Source organism: Myotis yumanensis, unplaced genomic scaffold (assembly GCF_028538775.1).
Source record: "Myotis yumanensis isolate MYYU_CA2020_CCGP unplaced genomic scaffold, mMyoYum1.0.hap1 SCAF_3, whole genome shotgun sequence".
Taxonomy (NCBI): Eukaryota; Metazoa; Chordata; class Mammalia; order Chiroptera; family Vespertilionidae; genus Myotis; species Myotis yumanensis.
In genome coordinates, this window is record NW_027223754.1 from 207,685,656 (window position 1) to 207,706,494 (window position 20,839).

The window sequence follows — 20,839 nt, forward strand, 5'->3', positions numbered from 1 at the left end:
ACTGTGACCCCACTTCCCAGGCAGCCCTTGGGGTCCCAGCCTGTCATTCCTGCTAGGGAGCCCTTCTTCATCTTCTGGAAGTTGAGGCTGATCTGCTGTGTGCCATCCCTAACTCCTCAGGGCCAGGGAGTGGGGGTGGGGCCTGTCTCCAAAGCATAGAAATGTATTTACTTTTTTTAAAATATATTTTTATTGATTTCAGAGAGGAAGGGAGAGGGAAAGAGAAATAGAAACATCAATGATGAGAGATAATCATCGATTGGCTGCCTCCTGCATGCCCCCCACTGGGGAGCGAACCCACAACCTGGGCACATGCCCTGACCAGGAATCGAACCGGTGACCTCTTGGTTCCTGGGTCAACGCTCAACCGCTGAGCTACACCCGGCTTGGCCAAAGCACAGAAATTTAGATGGGGTAGAGGAGGGTGGGTATTATTCAGCAGGTTTTCCCTGGGGCCACGGGAGGTCCAGACTGAATGCAGGTGAACCCAAGTGACCCGGTGGTCTTGAGCGGGGCTACCACTTCATTCGGTCTTGGTTTGGGACGCCTGTACCTTTGGGGAAGAGGGTGGGAGAAATGGAGAGCAGATAGGGTGAACACCACCCAGAGTTTTCAGGTCTGAGCAGAGCCTCTGTCCCTTCCCTCTGACAGGTATGCAGGGAGGGGCTGCAGCGCAGGGGTGGGGCTGCCAGCCTGCTGAGATGCGGCCCTGGTCCCATGGCCATGGCTGTGGATGTCTCTGAATGTCCAGGCTGCTGCCCCAACCTCCTCTCAGGCCACTTCTTCCAGCTGAGGAAGAGGAGAAGGGGGCTCCCTAGGAGGAAGGCAGGTCAGGGGAGGTGGCCAGGTCAGGTGGCTCTGGTTTCCAGGTTTCCAGCTGCCATCCTCACCGCCCACCCCACTGAGCCATGCCACCCGCTCCCTTCACGCAACCAGACACCTTGGCCTGGTGAGGCTTCGATGCAGGCGCTGATAGGTGGGCTCAGAGCCATGGCAACAGGTGGACGCCTCTTCCCTGCCCGCCAGCCTGGCCCGCCCTGCTCCGCCAGTGGGCAGGAGCTGAGACTGCAGAGGGACCGCGACTTAGACTTAGACAAGAGAGGTCTCCACAGGCAGGAGGGTCTGGTATTGGGCACCCACCAGATGGACCTGACCCGAGAAAATGCCAGAATGAGCAGCTTCGTTGTCTAGGCCTAGGTGGGGACTCATAGCTCACAGACCCCTGTGGAGCATGCTGCAGCTGGGAGCCCCCAGACCCCGGGGCCGCGTCCCCCTGGGCAGCACCCGGCAGGTAGGCCTTGCCAGGACCGGCCCATCCAGAGATCTAGAGGGAACCAGAGGGTCTCTGACCCCAGCCTGTGCTTGGTTCCATCTTTCAGAGTCTCCAGGAGATGAGGGCAGGCAGGGCTGGTTGGGTTGGGCCACAGGAGAGTCAGTGGGTTGGAGGTGGGTGGCAGCAATAAGGCATTTTCCTGGTGGGCTGCCTGGGCCTTGTCAGAGAGAGGAACTGGACAGCTCACTCGCCCTGCTGGTCCGGCTTGTTCTCTGCAGGCAGCATTCTCTTGCCCCCCCTCCCACTCTTGGGTGAGGAAGTAGGCTGGTGGGAGGGAAGCTTGAACATCTTTGGTGGATGTCCCAGTTGCCTGGTCCACCCTCTTGGCAATCAGAGATTACTGGATGTCAGGGAAAGGGGCCAAGACTGCATTAGTGGCTGGGGAGTCTGCCTCGATTTGGGGTGTTACCTGGGCCCTCAGCCCTCTCTCCTGGCTTCTCAGGCCCTTAGTGTTACAGGATTCAAGGCCAAGAGAGTACAGCACCCCCTCCTCCCCAGCCCCATTGGATTCTCCATGGGCCTGACTCATCTGCCTCCTCCTCTCCCCATAGCCCGATCTGCTCAACTTCAAGAAGGGATGGATGTCGATCTTGGACGAACCTGGAGAGGTAGGAGGGCTGGAGTGGAGAGGAGGGGGGTGGCTGGGGGCGGCCCAGGAGGCTGAGCTGCTTCGCTCGCCTGTCCAGCCTTCTAGAGACCATGGCTTCCAGGTGGCGGGGGCCAGGGTGGGGGCCAGAAGTGGGAACTCTGAGGGCAGGGTGTTTCTTGTCCAGCCTTGGACTATGGGGGTGGGAGGGTGGAGGCTTCCTGGAGCAATCTGTAGTGTGTAAGAGTCACCATGGAAGCGGGGGGGTGGGGGGGGCGCCTCCTAGCCCCTCAGGCTCTGTACTCCATCCCCTCCTCTCACCAAGAACCTCTTGGTCCTCCCACCTCTTGATGACCTCCTGGGTATCCGAGGGTCTGGGGCTGAAGGGCTCAGAGATCATCGGGCCTGAGACACACAGATTTGTAACAACTCGGTCGTGTAACAGCCTCTCCTCCCCCACCCTGCAGATGATGCTCAGAGCACATCTGAAGTCTCACCAACCTGGGGCCCCATTGGTCAAATCACAGCTTTCCCTGGCCTGGGTGGCCACATCTGTGAGATGGGCATAGTGGATGATGATGATTCCTTCCAGGGTTGATAGGCACAGATGTCAAGCAGGTAAAGGATCTCACATAGCCCCCAGTATCTGCTAGGGCCTCAGTAATCATCCTTCCCTTTCTCTAATGTGTCTGTCCTTAGACCCAGAAGGGACAGTGGCCTCTTATGGGTTCTGCCCTTTCGGCTGCCATGCTGGAGCTGGAGCTGGCTTTCTGCCCACCCACCTTGGGAGGGAACGTCTCCCCGCCCCTGCCCTGCATGCGCTCGTGGCTTTGGTCTGTGTGCAGCCCGCATGCCGGGAGGGCTGGGAGCCAAGGGAATTGCATTGTGTTTCCTACCCACATGCTTTATCCCCTCCAACCCACAGCCTTCCGTACCCGCTGCCTGCTCGCCGGTCCTCTGGTGGCTGCGCTCCAGCCTCACACAAGGCCTGGCACCTTGCCAGTGACCCGTCCTGGCCTCCCACCCAGGGTCTCTGGAGGGCAGAGATTATGGGCCCCACCCAGCACTGGCCGTTACTCATTCTCTTTTCCGAGGTTTTGGAATGTCCGAGCTGGAAGGGCCCTGGGAGTTCAGCCAGCACAGCCCCTTGGTGCACAGACAGGAGACGGGCCCACATGGGCTTCGATCTCTTCCAGGCCTAGCAGTACCTTGGGCAGACACAGGCCTGGAACTCGGGGCACTGGAGGCCCACAGAGCTCCATCTCGCTCCCATCTTAGACAGTCATAGACCGGGCCAAGGACATCATTTGGCACAGAACCGCTGCCCCACTTTACAGAGGGACAGTTGAGGTCTTGAGCTGCAATTCAGGCCACTCAGTAAGAGCAGGTAGTTCTAAGAGGGCCAGCCTTTTAGAGCAATCCCCAACAATGTAGTACCCACCCTGGGCCAGGTGCCCTGAGAGACATACAAGGGAGGGTTAGGAACTTCTAACCTTACAAGAGGCTTAGGCATTTCTTATTAGCTCTACTTTACAAATCTGAAGACTGAAGCTCAGAGAGGTCAAGATACTTAACTAAAGACACACAGCTAGGAAGGGATAAAATAGTTGTCTCTTGAATGCTAAGGAGAGGCAGTGTGGAAAGAAGTAGAAAATGTCTTTCTGGCACATCCTTGAAAATGTACCATCTTCTTAAGGAACAAAAAGAACCCTAAGTACTTGAAATAGCAAACAGGGTGGATAGGGCTTGGTGATGTGTGGGAATCCAAGGAGATGCGGGGACTGCACTGACCCTGGCAGTGGGTGGACCTGAACTAGCATTCCAGCAAATGGCCAGAAGCCAGAGGAGGGCCAAGCTTGGCCCCTTTCATATCTGGCTGTACTGGGCCCCCACCCCTTTCCTTTCTGATGTGTTCTAACCTCACCCCAGCTGGAGCAGAGAGAAAGGCGCTGCAGAAAGGTGCCCAAATCCTAAATGTTCAGATAATGCGTCTCACAAGGTGAACACACATGTAACCAGCACCCAGATCAAGAAACAGAATACGACCAGATGCCTCCCCCTGGGCCACCTTCCAGTCCTTCTCTCTGGGAGTCCTGTCCCTGGCGACTGAGGAGATCCCGAGGGGCATATGCAAAATAACTGGGGAAGTTCTGGTCCCTGGCTAGCTAGGCAGATGACCTTACACAGGTCGCAACCCCTCCCTGGTCTACCCTGGGGGGATTTGCTTGTAGGTGCCTCAGCGATCTTGCTGGAGAGGATCGGGATGGGTATGGAAGTGTTCACAAAGCAGAGAAGCGCTCCCAGAAGGAAAGGGGGGGGTGGTTCCGGATGAGAGGTCGACACATTTCATAGATGCTGCCCCTGCAGCTCAGAGAGGAACGGAAGGGCCAGGCATCAAATGTGGATTTTCTGACTGCCCTGTCCTCTGCCCCTACCCCTCAGCGGGCTGGATGAGGGTGCTAGGCCCCTACTTGAGCAGAATGGTTGACCTGGCAGCACCCAGGGTGCCAGCAAAGTGGCACACGCATATTCTTTCATTCCACACTGGCCCCCCCTTACACCTCCTCCTTCACAGTGGAAGAAGCATTGGTTTGTGCTGACTGATTCCAGCCTCAAGTACTACAGGGACTCCACCGCTGAGGAGGTGAGACACCAGGTGCTGGAGACCCCTGGAAGGGGCTTGGGGGTGTGGGGGGGTCACTGGAGTATATGGACCATCGCCTTCCTGCTGTAGGCAGATGAGCTGGATGGCGAGATTGACCTGCGTTCCTGCACTGACGTCACCGAGTATGCAGTACAGCGCAACTACGGCTTCCAGATTCACGTGAGACTGTGCATCTGGGGGGTGGCATGACTGGAGAGCCCCCAGAGGAGATGTTGGTGTGGAGCATGCCTGGCTCTTGTCACTCATTTACCCAGAGACCCTGTCCTCAGAGCCAGTCAGAAGCTCTCCTGCCAACACAGCATATCTGGGGAGACCCCAGATATCATTGGCCGGGTAATTCAAATATTGGGGAGACCTTGGAGCCACTGGGACTCTTCCAAGACTAGGCTAGTGAAGGGGAGGTATTGCACCCTCTGCTCAACACCAGGTTCAAGACCTTAGACTCTCTCTTGGGAGAGAAGGGCCACCCTCCCTGGGGTCCATAGTGGGGTGGGAGCAATGGTGCTGGCCACGTGGCAACCCACCTGTGGGGTGGACTTGCAGACCAAGGATGCTGTCTATACCTTGTCGGCCATGACCTCGGGCATCCGGAGGAACTGGATCGAGGCTCTGAGGAAGACTGTGCGTCCCATCTCAGCCCCAGATGTCACCAAGTACGTGCTGGGTTGGACCAGGGCTTTGGGGAGGCACTTCCCCTGTATCCCTGAGTGCTGTGCTGGCACTCACCTGGGAGCCTCTGGCTGTACCTTCTGGCCTCAGTTTCTCTATCAACAAAATGAGGAGAGGGCAGTGAGCATCTTGGCAGTCCTCCAGAAATACAGTGAGGATTTGGAGTGTGACTGCTGTCCCTCTACGTCCCCCACATCCTGAAAAAGTGGGGAGAGGCCTTAGCTCTTTGGAGGAGATGCCAGTGCGTCAAAGGCCCCACCAGTGGCTGATGGTCTGTGCTGTGTGGGCTGTGTCTCATCCTGTGTTAAGGAGAGGGGATGGCTAGGCAGTCTGGGAGAGCAACTCACTCCCAATGGAGGCCACCGTGGGTAGAGTAGAGGGAGGGCTCAGTTACCTGGTGGTAGAGCTCCCACACAGTATAAACCCCAGACACCTATAGGGGGCTAGGACTTGTGGCTGCTGGGCACCAGGAATGGAAACATGACATTGAGGGGTGTCAAGCGTGACTCCCCCTGTCTGGCCATAGCCTGGCTGTTCAACCTCAGTCCAGTCACCTTGTCTGAGTTTCAGACACTTCATTTGTCAGACTGTCACGAGAATATGCATAGAAGCCCTTTGTGAACTGGAGCACAGTGCAGCGGGATTAGTACTTAGTATATAGGCTTGGCTGCTGTAACAAAGAAGCCCCAAACACAGTGACTTTAAGCAGGAGAGGTTTATTTCTTTCTCCAGAGTAATCCAGCGGTGTGTAGTCCAGACCAGCTCTGTGGCCCTCAACTCATAGCTTTGCCTCTGACTCAGGAAACTGCTTACATTCTCCTGGAGTGCCAAACAGGAGCCAGGCCAGGGCACACCCAGTCCTTTAAAGGGTGCCACCTCTCACTTCCACTGGGCAGAATATAGGTACATGGCCCTACATAGCAGCAAGGGATGCTGGGAAGTGTAGTTTTAGGATGGGTGACCATATGCCATGTTATTGTTATAGAAGAAGAGTACTGCCAAAGTTGTTAAATCTTGTGCCTATGCACCCAGAGGTCACTGTTCACCTGTTTGGCAGTAACCATGGGCATCTCCCCTATTCCACTGTGAGTCTTTTAAACCCAGGATCTTATATCAAACCATACTTTTAATAATAATTCTTTGATCACTATTCTTTTTTTTTTTTTTGAGGTGAAATTAATTTTAATGATGTACTTTAGCCCAGTGTATCTAAAATATTATCATTTCAACAGATGGTTAATATAATACCTTACTGAGAATTTTACTTTTCTAAACTAAGTCTGTGAAGTCCAGTGGGCATTTTTTCATACTTCACCCACATCTCGGTTCGGATGAGCCACCTCTCTAGTGAATTCAAGTGAATAACCCCTTGGCTTCTTTTCTGCCTGATCACTATTCTTAATGGGCTTCCTGGTTGCTTTACACACATTTGCCCACCTAGTCCTCATATTCATCCTGTGAGAAGCATTGTTGTCCCATATTACAGATGAGTGACTGAGCTCAGAGGGAAGCCAGATATTCTGGTCCCTCTGCTGGTCAGTGGTAGAGTTGGGATGGCTCCCAGGTGTGTTAATGGTGAAGCTCTAGTTCTGACTCTGGGTTCGGCTGCCTTCTCTGCTGGGGTTTATCCCCAGGCTCTGGCACATGGGGACGCTCCAGAAGTGCTTGTTTGGGGACTGAGTGGGCAAGATCCTACCTGATGTGGCTCTGCTGGCACCCTAGGCTCTCGGACTGCAATAAAGAGAACACACTGCACAGCTACAGCACCCAGAAGGGCTCCCTGAAGGTGGGGGAGCAGCGTGCGGGCTCTGAGGTTATCAGTCGGGGCAGCTCTCGGAAGGCAGATGGACAGCGGCCATCCCTGGACTACGTGGAGCTCTCCCCACTGTCTCAGGGCTCCCCACAGCGGGCCCGCACCCCAGCTCGCACTCTTGACCGCCCAGCCAAGCAGGAGGAGTTGGAACGGGACCTGGCCCATCGCTCTGAGGAGCGACGCAAATGGTTTGAGGCCGTGGACAGCAGGGCCACAGAGACACCTGCTGGCGAGGGGCCACGCCGGGGCCTGGGTGCCCCCCTGACCGAGGACCAGCAGAGTCGGCTCAGCGAGGAGATCGAGAAGAAGTGGCAGGAGCTGGAGAAACTGCCCCTGCGGGAGAACAAGCGGGTGCCTCTCACCGCCCTGCTCAACCAAAGCCGCGGGGAGCGCCGGGGGCCCCCTAGTGACAGCCATGAGGCACTGGAGAAGGAGGTAGACATCATGGCTGGCCTCTGGGAACCCTCTTACCCCACCAACACCCCTCCTATCCCTATAGTCCTGCTACAGCATGTATCATGCCTACCTACAGTGATGGGGAGCCCACTCCTGGTCCACTGTCGGACACCTCAGACTTCTTTGTGAACTGGAATCTTCTTTTCTAGACCTTGGGGTTTTTATTGTTTTTAAGAAGCATTTTTATTGAGTTTTAGGAAGGGAAGGAAGGAGGGAGGGAGGGAGGGAGGGAGGGAGAGAGAGAAACATCGATGTGAAAGCAGAATATCAATCTACTGCCTTCTGCACACGCCTCACTGGGGATCAAGCCTGCAACCTGGCTTGTGCCCTGGCCAGTAATCAAGCCGGGAACCTCTCGGTGCTCAGGACAATGTGCAACCAAATGAGCCACACAGGCCAGGGCTTTTTTTTGATATTTTTGCTTCTTAGTTCTGTCCTCAGCAATCACACAGAGGGAATAGAGAAGAAAAAGGAGAGACCATTTACTGAGCATCTTGCCCTTGGCCTTCTTTACATACAGAGGCTCATATATGTTCACAGCAGTCTCATGGTCCCAGAGGGTAGATCTCATCACAGTTTTACTGATGGGAAGCTGAGGCTCAAAAACATTTCCCCTGCCACCTACATAATGTAAATGTGGCCACAGTGTTCTGTTCCCAACCCTGTCTAGTCTTCTCTGGGCCAGAGCTCTTCTGGCTCATTGGCCCTGCCATCCAGGACACAGCTGGAATGTCCCCCTTGCCTGCACATCCCCACCAGGGCCACGTCTCCTCCAATCCACAGCTCCGCACTGCCTTGCGCCAGCCCTCTCTGCTTTCAGGCCCCCACTGACCTCATCTCCCTTCACAGGTCCTGTCTCTTCGTGCCCAGCTGGAGGCATGGCGTCTTCAGGGGGAGGCTCCTCAGGGTGCACCCAGGTCCCAGGAGGATGGTCACATCCCCCCAGGCTACATCTCACAGGTGAGGCTGAAGAGCTGCTTTGTGGGGGACGGGGGCAAGTATCTGGTTGCCATGTTTTCAGAAAAGAGCTAATATTTGGAAGCCCTTCCTGTGTACCAGAACCATGGGAGGCATTTGACATGCATTGTCTCAGTCTCTCCAGCGGGTGGACATGAGCATTATGCCGTTTTACAGACAAGGCCACTGAGCTGTGAGAGGTTATGTGACTTGCCCAAGGTCAGCTGGCCTGCAGCTGTCAGGGGTTTTAAGCTCAGGTCCGGCAGATAGCCCTCATATGACACTCTGCACTTGGACCACTTTCTTCACACCACCTTGGGGACATGGGGAGCCAATAGGGAGTGGGCGTCCAATGGGCAGGCCCCTGGGAGGTGCTCCCTAAACAGAGAAATCCTGCCCATGCCTGCCAGGCTGAGGCCCTCATAAGATGGTCTTTGGGACTTGGGAGCTCCCAATGGCCCCTAGGGGAACGTGAGGACAGCAGTTCTCAACTGAGGCTGAATTTGTTCCCCTGGGGACATTTGGCCATGTCTGGGGACAACTAGCTCTCCAGAAAAAATACACCTATGTATACACACTTGCACACTTATATATGGTATATCCTATATAATAAAAGGCTAATATGCAAATCAACCAAACAGTGGAACCACTGGTCGCCATGATGCGCACTGACCACCAGGAGGCAGACGCTCAACGCAGGAGCTGCCCCCTGGTGGTCAGTGCGCTCCCACAGGGGAAGCGCCACTCAGCCAAGAGCTGGGCTCACAGTTGGTGAGTGCAGAAGTGGTGACAGGAGCCTCTCCTGCCTCCGCAGCAGCGCTAAGGACCCCTTGGGGGATGTCTGACTGCCGGCTTAGGCCCATTCCCCCAGAGGCTGGGCTCAGGGACCCCTCCCCGCCCCCATCCAGTGCACGAATGTTGTGCACCGGGCCTCTAGGATATAGATATAGATATAGATATAGATATATTACTGATACCAAGGATGTTTAGTATACAACTTACAAATAAAAAATACGTAATACTTTTTATTGTAACTTCTATATAGCTAATTGATTTTTCTCATAATTCTTCCATTGGTTTTTCTGAATGCTTGTATCCAGAGGTAACTGACAAACGAGTGTCATTCTAACATGAATGTTGGTTGACATTTTTATTTATGTGTATGAGTAAGACGAGAAACATATTGAAACTTTTCTTGGTCAATGTCATGAGCAATTTTTTGGTTGAATTGGATAATAGTTCTCTATTGAGAATATTTTCTTAAGAGTATTCCTTCAGGTTTTTGTTCTACTTACAGTGTAGTGGTCATAGGTATGGCACACTTTTAAATTTAATTTGCATTACTAGCATTTTCTCATCACTTGCTTAAGTCTAGACTATAAAAAAATAAACCGAGTCCTGATTTGTAATGTTTACCAATGTCCATGGTGTAAATACTCCCACTGTGGCTGAGGACCTGCACACGGAGTTGGGAAGATATGTGCACACCCATTATAGAGCATTTCCACCACACAGACACAGAAGAGAAGTAACCTCGGGGGCATAGACAACAATAAAATGCAGTGAAATCATTACGAAGAGATGTTTGGAGTATCAGCTTTGTTTTTAATGTAATTAACTATAAGCTTACATAATTTTTAATAATGGCCTGCTTAACTGTGTCACAAAATTCCTAAAAGTTTGATAATCGGCTGCCTCTAATCAGCACATCATTGCCTGAAGCAGAAAAGAATGCTGGGAACCCAGGCTCTGAGCAGAGGGACCTTCCAGAAGTTCAGGCGGGAGGTTGCTGTGCGGGGCTCTTGGGAAGCCTTCCTGGGGGTGGGCATGGAGCTGAGCACTGGGGTGGGGCGGGGGCGTGGGCTGTGGTGGAAGGCTGGTGGGTGCCTAGCCTGGAGACCTCCGCCACCAAGCCAGGAGTCTGGATCTTGTCCCACACACTGAGGAGGTTTGGGGTGATGCCGGGAAGGTGGTGTTGGAGTGGAAGGGTTTTGGGAGGGGCTAAGACCATGGCAGGAGCTAGGTGATGACAGGGTGAGCGGATATAGGAGGGTATAGAGGGGGGAGTTTAGGACTGGGTGACTGGGCCCAAGGAAGGCAGAGGGGAGCCCCCAAGGGGCCCTAAGGCTGGGGTTGCTGTCAAGGCCTGGGGGCCCATCTGGAGCCATGTGGTTCAGCTGAAGGAAGACCAAGGCCTGGGGAGTTGGGGCTTGACATGAAGGGCTAGCTTGGGGGTCACTTGATATGTGGAAGGAGGAGAGGGTAGGGACCAATGTTGTCAAAGGCTCCTTTGAGGCAAGAGGAAGGGGTGGGTGGGGGTGGGTGGGGGTGGGTGGGGCCCAACACCTCAGAGACCCCCACAAGCTGTGCTCTGTGGAGCTGTGGTCTCCCAGGGACTGCTTTTCTGGGTGGGTCCATCCACATCCACGGGGAGTCAGAGCAGCTCCGCCTTTGTCCATTTTACTATTAGAACCTGCATTAGATTTCCTTTGGGAAAAGGTTTCTGTCGCTAAAATTAAATTTGAAAAGCACTTCTCTGACGTGTCAGCATACAGATAGGGAAACAGGCTCAGAGAGGAGGCTAGAACTTTGACCTGGAGTCAGACTAGTGCTGCAGTCCAGGCCTCCTGGGCTGTCACACTTTGTCTTGTGAGGTTGGGATGGTAGGTGAGCAGGCAGAACTGAGGGGCGTTGAGAAGGGAATAAAGGGGAAACGGGGGGCAGAAGACGGGAGTGGAGGAGTGGCTCAGGACGCGGAGGGCGCCAGCGAAGAGGAGCTGAGCCACCTGTGTCCCCCCAGGCACTGGAGGAAGCGGCTGGAGATTCAGTGGACCCTGGAGAGGTGACAGCTGGGGAGGGATCCCCCAACCTGGTATCTCAGGCCGAGTGGGTGCCCCTCTTTTAGCTGGTGGGGCGGCTTGCCATCACAGGACAGCAGCTGGGGGGTCTGGGACTTCACAGGCTGTAGTGCCTCTAGCAAAGGGGACCCTTCCATCCTAGTGCAGCGGGGATCACGGGCATTTCTTTGTCCACTTTGATCCACGTCAGAGGTGGCAGCTGACGCCTTGGGCCCACAGGAAGGTAGGTCAGAGAGCAGCCCCTGACCTGCTAGGAGCCCCTCATCATGGGCTGCTTCCACCTCCTGACACCAGGCTCCTGACCCCCTATTAGCTTCTGGCTCTGCTTGCCGGACTGACCTTTAAGAACAGATCCCCACCCCCCTATTTTTCTGATCTCTGAGGTGGGTGGTCTCTAGGTGGGCACTAGCTTACCTTAGGGCAGGGGTGGTCAACCTTTTTGTGAGTGTGTGCCAAAACCAGCAAAATCTCTGACTCAAAATTCTTCTGCATGCCAACCCTAATTTTTTGAGAACATGTTACACCTACTTGATGTCTCTTAAGGCGTACATATGTGAAGAACCTTGAAGAAATAATAAAATTCATTCGAGCGACAAAAACACAGTATATGACAGTGATGGCGAATCTTTTGAGCTCGGCGTGTCAGCATTTTGAAAAACCCTAACTTAACTCTGTTGCCGTGTCACATATAGAAATTTTTTTTAAAATATATTTTATTGATTTTTTACAGAGAGGAAGGGAGAGAGATAGAGAGTCAGAAACATCGATCAGCTGCCTCCTGCACACTCCCCACTGGGGATGTGCCCGCAACCCAGGTACATGCCCTTGACCGGAATCGAACCTGGGACCTTTCAGTCCACAGGCCGACGCTCTATCCACTGAGCCAAACTGGTTTCGGCAGAAATTTTTTGATATTTGCAACCATAGTAAAACAAAGATTTATATTTTTGATATTTATTTTATATATTTAAATGCCATTTAACAAAGAAAAATCAACCAAAAAAATGAGTTTGCATGTCACCTCTGACACGGATGTCATAGGTTCGCCATCACTGGTATATGATGATGAAAAATACATTTATTTTTTAATGTATACATGTACACTGATAGTCTGACAGAAAACTTTATGACTCCGTTTGATATTATCAGTGGGACTTTTGCTGCTGCATCACTGATGACAGAGATTTTACATCAGGTTTATATTTCGTGACCTTCAGAGATATGCATGAGCTACTACTTTCATCCGTCAGGCTACTCCTATTACGAGACTTAACAAAATTCATCACTGAGAACAAAGATTCACAAGCGTATGTGGATGAAACCAAAACACTGGTCGGATCTAGGAAGGCAGGGAGAATTAAGGCAGAGGCATAGAAATTGCTCTTCCCCTCTCTCGTCAATCCATGTCTATGGTCTTTAAGATAACTTGTTATGAAAAATTATTTATTTATCTAAGATCCACCTACACTGAATTTATCTGAAAATAAAAAAGTCGATATTAAGAAAGAAATTGTAAATGGAAGATTATAAGAGAGGGTTTCACGTGCCAGCAAAAGTTGCTGGTGTGCCATGTTTGCCATGCGTGCCAGGGGTTGCCCACCCCTGCCTTAGGGACACTCAGGAGTTGGTCTTATGAGGTCTGTTTTACAGATAAGGAGACTGAGGCTCAGAGAGGGAAGAGGCTTAAGGTCATTCCACAGTACAGCCAGGATTAGGACTCCAAAGCAGGTTCTATTGTCCTAACTAGAGGGATCTATAGAGGGCATGCGCAGAGTCCCAGGGAGACAGGTACCCTTGCTCACTGCCTGAACACCTGGACCCAGGTGGGCTGGCCCTTCCCTTCCCCCAAAGTGGCCTCCAAAGTGTGGCTGTGGCTGCTGGAGAGGTGGGGTCGCCCCCACCACTGTGAGATGCCCTGTACCATGAAGGAGAATGCAGTTCTTTTGTGTGATTTTTAGAGAGAGGAAGGGAGAGGGAGAGATAGAAACATCGATCAGCTGCCTCCTGCATGCCCCCTACTGGAGATCAAGTCCGTAACTCTGGCATGTTCCCTGAGGGGGAATCGAACCCTTGGCCTCTTGGTGCATCAATCCACTGAGCCACACCGGCCAGGCGAGAATACAACCTCTTACCTGGCCTCTGGGCCTTGGTTCTTCCCTAGCTCTTCACCTTCCCTTTTCAATTATCTTAATTTTTTTATTCTCACCCAGGGCTACGGTTTTTTAAATTGACTTTACAGGGAGAGGAAGGGGGAGAGAGACAGAAAAACATCGATGTGAAAGAGAAACCGACCGATCAGTTGTCTGCTGTACACGCCCTGACCTGGAATTGAGCCTGCAACCTTTTTGATGTACAGAACGACGCTCCAACCGGCTGAGCCACCCAGCCAGGGCCTTAAATATTTTTTTAATTATATAAGAAATAGGTTTACATTTTCATAATTCAAATTAAAAGGTTATAAATAAACACATGAACTCCCCCTGCCTGCTCCCCCGCGCCCCCAGGGGTCGCCTAGAGTGCCATCAGAGCACATCTGTGTTGTTTCCTGTATCACCTCACAGTTTGGGGGGTAGAAGTCGAGCATGGGTCTCGCCAGGCTAAATCCAGGCACCCGCAGAACTGCGTCTCCTGTGAGCTCTGGGTGTGATCGGCTTCTCGCCTTTCCCAGCATCTGGTGGCTGCCCACCTTCCCTGGCTCCCGGCCATTCCTTCCTCTTTAAAGAGAGCAAAGGAGTCAAGTCCTCACTTCATGTCACTCTGCCTCCTTTCCTTTCGCAGCCACTCCCCCCGCCCCCCCCCGCCCCCCCTTCTGCATCTACGGACCGATCCCGATCCCGTGGCTTCCTGGCAGGTCCGGACCGATCCCGTGGCTTCCTGGCCAGTCCGTAATCTAGGAGAGAGAGTGTCTCCTTGTTTAAGGGCATCTAGCAAGCTATATAGGTGATACTCACAGGTTCTGGAGCGGGACGTGGACATCTTTGGGGGCCAGTCCTCTGCCTGCTAGCGTCCTTCCTACCTTTCCTGTGATTTTCCATACATGTATCCGGATGTCCGGCTCCATGGGCTTTGTTTCCGTGAGTGGGATCACCCATGTACATTGCCAGAAACCAGCTTTTATCACCTAACTTTCCACACTCCTTGCCCCAGCTGTCCATGTGCGCAGCTCTGCCTTTTACCAGCTGCCTGGGTCCTTTGTAAGGCTCGATCTCATGACTTATTTAAGGGTTGTTTACTTAGATTGTTTCCAGTTCTTGTCTGTCGCCAGTCTTTGTACACGTGTGACTTTCTGTGGGGTCATTCTTACAAGTGGACCTGCTAGGTCATTGGTTCTCAACCTTCTGGCCCTTTAAATACAGTTCCTCATGTTGTGACCCAACCATAAAATTATTTTCGTTGCTACTTCATAACTGTACTGTTGCTACTGTTATGAATCGTAATGTAAATATCTGATATGCAGGATGGTCTTAGGCAACCCCTGTGAAAGGGTCGTTCGACCGCCAAAGGGGTCGCGACCCACAGGTTGAGAACCGCTGCGCTAGGTGAAGGGATAGGGTCATTAAAAATGCATCGGTGCTATCAAACTGCCCTCCACGAACCCCATCACAGCGACTCTCCCAGCAGTGGGTATTATCAGGCTTTTAAATACTGGCCAGTCTGTCCTAGCTGGTTTGGCTCAGTGAACAGAGTGTCAGCTTGCGGCCTGAAGGGTCCCAGGTTTGATTCTGGTCAAGCGCACATGCCCGGGTTGTGAGCGTGATCCCCAATGTGGGGCACGCAGGAGGCAGCTGATCAATGATTTTCTCTCATCATTGATGTTTCTATCTCTCCCTCTCCCTTCCTCTCTGAAATAATATAAAAATACATATATTAAAAAAAATACTGGCCAGTCCGATCCACAAGGCCCTGTTCTGTGATGTCATCACTTTCAGCTCCTTTGCCCAGCACCTGCCACACGTCAGGCCCTGTCCTGGGCCCCGTGTCCTCGGGGGACTTATATCTGGCGGAAACAAGGCCTTTGGCGGCAGCAGAGAGCTTGTCCAGAGACAGAGCTAGGAGGGTATTTAAGCTGGGCTGCAGGTGAAGTGAGTTACCCAGCAAAAGAAAGATGTAAAAGAATGTTCCAGGCAGTGGAAAGAGCATGAGCTAAAGCTCGGGTGTGAACACACTGAATTGTTTTTTATAACTAGGGGGGGGGGGGTTCTTTTTTTTTTTCTTTTTTTAAAAATATATTTTATTGATTTTTTACGGAGAGGAAGGGAGAGGGATAGAGAGTTAGAAACATCGACCAGCTGCCTCTGGCATACCCCCCACTGGGGATGTGCCTGCAACCAAGGTACATGCCCTTGACCAGAATCGAACCTGGGACCCTTGAGTCCGCAGGCCGACGCTCTATCCACTGAGCCAACCCGGTCAGGGCTAGAGGGTTTCTTGGTGGGGTAAGGGCCAGGGATGAGGCTGCAAGGGTCAGACATGGAACAGGGACCTGACCCTGCAGGATGGGGGCCTCAGAAGGGTTTGAAGCAGAAGAATGACAGGATGAGGTTTGTAGCTGGAGGGGAGGGGTGGTGGCGGGTACAGGCTGGTGGTGCTGGGGTCCAGGGGAAGCCTGGACCAGGGTAGGCCTGCCTACCTCGGGCTGGAGAAGGACCACTCCCAGGCAATGGGAGCAGCCCGTGACCCCTGACCCTGCCTGCAGGAGGCCTGGGAGCGCAGCTTGGCCGAGATGGAGTCCTCCCACCAGCAGGTGATGGAAGAGCTGCAGCGGCACCACGAGCGGGAGCTGCAGAGGCTGCAGCAGGAGAAGGAGTGGCTCCTGGCCGAGGAGACAGCCGCCACGGCCTCAGGTGAGGACCCCGGGAAGGAGTGGCACAGCGGGCTCGGCCTCGCAAACCTCTAAGCTGAGGCTCCTCCTCGCTGGATTTGGGAGGCTCTTAAATAAGAAGCTGGGGTCCCTGGTGCTAGACTTAGGGTAAGGGATCAAGAGGAGTTGGAAGCCCCCAGAATTGGCCTCTGAACCTACTTAAAAAGAGGAAAATGAGGCAATGAAAAGACCCCCCCCCCCCCCATTGGCTGTGAGTGCTCCCTTGGGGCCTGCAGCCACTGGAAGGTCCACTGTGATCCAAGCCTATGCCCAAGCCGGTGCCATGTCCTGGGGGAGAGACTGCTTAGCCACAGACCCAGTTTTCACAGTGGGGCCACCTTACTGGGCACGCAGGCCGGACCCCAGGGAGAGCAGGGAGGGGTGTGAGCTGTCCTAGGCCTTGCAGTGCCCAAGAGAGTGACCCATTTCTCAGATGAGGACACTGGCTCAGAGGTTAGTGATCTGTCCAAATGGCACAGCTTATCGGTGGCAGAGCTGGAGTTGGAGCCCAGAGCACACTGACTGCAAAGCCATGCTCTGAACCCACCCTCTGCTTTGTGTGCCTGGCACAGCGCATGCACCTCCAGATTGTTTTAGAATAATGGAAATGATGGAAGAGATCACATGATCTAGAACTTACACCTGCTAAGTGCTTGACACACTCAAGCCCATGGCCCTCCATCCCAAACCCTGGGGCCATGCGTTTTGCTTTTAGAAAGATAACCTGGTGCATATATTAGGTGTCTCAGCAGGATCTGGGCTTCACCCTGAAATCTAGCACCAAGTTATTTGCAGTGACATTTCTCAGGGTCACCCTTAAGTGGGACCTCAAATAGCCTCATGTCCATTTAGGCCGGGGGTTTGTCACCAAAAGAGTTACGAAAAACTTCCAGTGTTCAGAGCTTTTGGATTTTGGGATTACAGATAAGATGATGGATGAGGACTTGTTTAATGCTCACAGCAACCCTGTGTAAGTGTGAAAAGAGACTCAGTCCTCGGGAGCTCACAGTCTGAAAAATCAACCAGAAGCTAATGTCTGTGCTGTGCGTTGTTCGAAATGCTCTTCCCACGTCTCCCAGTGACTCATGAGAGAAGGTGCATTGTTAACCCCACTTTCCAATGAGGACCTGAGGCCCAGAGGGGTTAAGTCCCCTGAGCAAAGTCTCCTCGATTTGTATCCACTGCTGAGCCTGTACTCTTGACCACTAAGCTGGGCCACACAGATGGGTCTTGTTAAAGGACCCTCCAGGCTGTGCAGGGACAGTGGACTGTGTGGGCTTTACCCAGCCATCACTAGCAAAAGGTACCAGTGCTCAGACACTGGGTGTCTCCCCAGCAGGGCCCATCAGAGAGGGATTGTGACCCCCTCTTGCTAGACAGGCTCAGGAAGGTCGAGCAACTTACCCAAAGCCACTCAGTTGACGACACAGCCTGGTCCCGGGCTCTTTGCATGCCACTGCCTGCTCCTGTCTCCACCGCACGTGTGGTGTCTCAGAGGAGGTGAAGTTGGTGCTGCTGACCCCTCCCCAACCTCCCCCTTGCTTCTGCTCTGTTTCCAGCCATCGAAGCCATGAAGAAGGCCTACCAGGAGGAGCTGAGCCGGGAGCTGAACAAGACACGGAGCCTCCAGCAGGGCCCAGACGGCCTCCGGAAGCAGCACCAGTGAGATGGCACTTGGGCCCTGGGGTCTGTGGGCTGGGCCTCCTTCTGAGCCGGGGACCCAGCTGCATACACTGGCGGTCATGAGTCAGGGACCTGTGCTGACGCCCCTGGGCAAAGGATACGTCAGTTTGCCCCCAACTGAGACCCCCACTGTCATTGTGGCACCTGAACAGAGCAGCAGGGCCTTAGTCGGACCTCCATGCCATCCACACAGACAGTTCTTCAGGCCACCTTTCTTCTGGCCCCTTCTTGTCAGGCTGGTCTCGGCCTCCAACTCCTGTCCCCTCGTTAGTGTCCCCTAGAGCTGGGCTGCAGTGTCAGCCTCGGCCAGTCCCTGTCCTGCCACCGAGCACAGTTCTGGAGGCTGCAGAGGCTTTAGCGATGGGCTCCTCCCACCCACCCCTCACAGAGGAGGCACCTGTAGCCACGGGAGCCTGTCACCGTTCAAAGCCCCACAGTTGGGCTCAAAGCAACACTAGGGTGGGAATCAGGAGCTGCGTTGAGTTTGCCATGACCCGACTCAGGTGGCAGAGGGCACGCGAGCCCACATCCATCACTGTTCCCCTGCTCCGCCCCGGGCAGGTCAGACATGGAGGCGCTGAAGCGGGAGCTGCAGGTGCTGTCGGAGCAGTACTCTCAGAAGTGCCTGGAGATCGGCACCCTGACGCAGCAGGCCGAGGAGCGCGAGCACACGCTGCGCTGCTGCCAGCAGGAGGGCCAGGAGCTGCTGCGCCACAACCAGGTGGGCCTGGCCCCGGTGGGTGGGGACGGGCGCCCAGCAGGCCTGCGCTGACCATCCCCCCTCCCCACGCCCCCGCAGGAGCTGCATGCCCGCCTGTCTGAGGAGATTGACCGGCTGCGCGGCTTCATTGCCTCACAGGGCACTGGCAGCGGCTGTGGGCGTAATGAGCGCAGCTCCTGTGAGCTGGAGGTAAGTGCCCACCGGCACACCCGGCTGGTCCTCGGGGCCTAGGCCTGGGGAGGGCACCTGAGGGGCTGGGCCCAGCAAGGAGACGCCAGCACAGCTGGGAAGGACCTGCTGTGTGCGCTGCACTCCTGCAGCCAGAGTCCAGCCCTCCCACCCATCTGTGTGTTCAGGACCAGTGCCTCGCCTTTCTAAGTCCAGTAGCTCATCTGTAAAATGGGGCTCCCACACCTTTCTTACTGGGAGAAGTTACAGTGAGAAAATGTGGGCATGATCCCAGGATCACCCTGATACTTTATTTTACAAACATTTATATACGGTTACTCTGTGCCTGGGACTTCTGTGAGCTGAGGTTCTTAACTCACCGAGTCTCCCTCACAGTCCTATGGGGCACATGCTGTTACTATCCCCGTTTTACAGGTAAGAAAACAGACACAAGAAGGCCAAGTACCTTGCCCAAGAGCACACCGATAGTTGGTGTGGGAGCTGGGATTTCAACCCAGCGGTCTGGTTCCAGAGTCTAAGCTTTTAGTCTCCCCAGTCTGGCTGAAACCGTCTCCTCCTTAGCTAAGTCAGGACAGCAACACCTGCCCCTCGGGGTTTGGGGAGGGTTAATGAGGTCGTCCGCAGAGAGTCCCAGCTTCTCTGGTTCAGAGTAGGGCCATACCATGGCTCCCTTTTTCTTCTTCGCCCTCAAGTTGAGGTCCTGGTGCTATGGCGAGGGTGGGTGAGAGAGGACTTCCTGGGCGGGGGGTGCCCTAGGGTGTAGTGGGTCTCAGTGCAGGCAGGGAGCTGCATTCTAGGGGCCTGAGGCCAGGAGAAGGCCAGCTGCGGTGTGCCCTGGGCTGGGTAGCTCTGGCCTTTGGCCCTGGGTTAGCGTGCACCTGTGACCCCAGGTGCTGCTGCGAGTGAAGGAGAACGAACTTCAGTACCTGAAGAAGGAGGTGCAGTGCCTCCGGGACGAGCTCCAGATGATGCAGAAGGTAGGTCCTGGCTGAAGCAGGGTGTCAGCGGGTGGGGGACCTCGGAATCCAGCTGGATGCCCCATCCTGAGCCCCTGCTCTGTGCCAGGCACTCCTCCTGCCTCTCCCCCGGAGGTGTCATCCTCATTTACAAAGAAACTGAGGCTAAGAAAGGGTGACTTGCTCAAGGCCACACTTGCTCTTTTTTATTCAGCAAATATTTATTGAGCACCTGCTCTGTGCCAGGCATGGTGCCTGGTGCTGGGGAGACATCTGTGAACAAAAAGACCAGCATCCCTGCCTGTGCAGAGCCTGCATTTCAGGGAACAAGCCATGTTGCCAGTGGGGGTGAGGGTGGGGGTGGCGCGGGGGGCTGGGATTCAGGACAGGTCTGTGAGTGTGTGGCTTGCCTGGTGCCATGTCCCTGTGTGTTTGACATCCTCTGCGTGTCCGTGGCTCTGGGAGTGTGTGAGTCAGACTCATGGAACGGGCCCGAGTATTGGGCCACGCTGACCTGGTTCTCCTCCCAGCCACCGGTTGCAGTGTGGTCTTGGGCAAAAGCTTCACCTGCCTGAGCCTCCGCTCTCATGTTGAGCAGGTTGCAAATGGTGCTGAAACCTGTGGTGCTGGGAGGGGTTTGTCCAGGGCTGGTCTGCCAAGGGGGCCTCCTGGCGGGAGAAGACCCTGGGCTCTGCGGAGCGGCCTGGCTGCTTGTGCTGGCCAGTAGGGAGCAGGGTGGGCATGTGCTGAGTGGGCAGGGCCAGGGAGGGAGGGCTCTGTGCCCTTACCGCCCCTGCCCGCCCCTAGGACAAGCGCTTCACCTCAGGAAAGTACCAGGATGTGTACGTGGAGCTGAACCACATCAAGACGCGTTCGGAGCGGGAGATCGAGCAGCTGAAGGAGCATCTGCGCCTCGCCATGGCCGCCCTGCAGGAGAAGGAGGCGATGCGCAACAGTGTGGCCGAGTAGAGGTGTGCCCGGGCCTGGAGGGTGCACTCAGGGCTGTGCCACCTGCCCAGGGCACTTCCCTTTTCCTGGCCTCTGCTTCCCTTTCTATAAATAGGGACAGTGGCGCTTCTTAATGCTGTGCCG

The 20,839-nt window shown here is 54.2% G+C and overlaps 1 protein-coding gene across 3 annotated transcripts in view; it reads left to right on the top strand.

Moving 5' to 3' along the window:
* Positions 1-20,839, top strand: part of TRIOBP (TRIO and F-actin binding protein) — a 55,935-nt gene that overhangs the window by 33,739 nt on the left and 1,357 nt on the right. For 2 of the 3 annotated variants that reach the window (XM_070411078.1, XM_070411079.1), the window contains 12 exons: positions 1,885-1,941; positions 4,495-4,563; positions 4,654-4,743; positions 5,128-5,237; positions 6,976-7,501; positions 8,372-8,482; positions 16,034-16,181; positions 17,758-17,860; positions 18,443-18,602; positions 18,681-18,791; positions 19,682-19,768; positions 20,555-20,718. In XM_070411078.1, coding sequence (XP_070267179.1) covers positions 1,885-1,941; positions 4,495-4,563; positions 4,654-4,743; positions 5,128-5,237; positions 6,976-7,501; positions 8,372-8,482; positions 16,034-16,181; positions 17,758-17,860; positions 18,443-18,602; positions 18,681-18,791; positions 19,682-19,768; positions 20,555-20,716 — 1,734 coding nt within the window. In that variant the 3' untranslated portion in view covers positions 20,717-20,718. Of the gene's footprint in view, positions 1-1,884; positions 1,942-4,494; positions 4,564-4,653; positions 4,744-5,127; positions 5,238-6,975; positions 7,502-8,371; positions 8,504-8,638; positions 9,157-16,033; positions 16,182-17,757; positions 17,861-18,442; positions 18,603-18,680; positions 18,792-19,681; positions 19,769-20,554; positions 20,719-20,839 lie in introns of those variants that run through there. The other variant, XM_070411080.1, reaches the window with a different exon arrangement.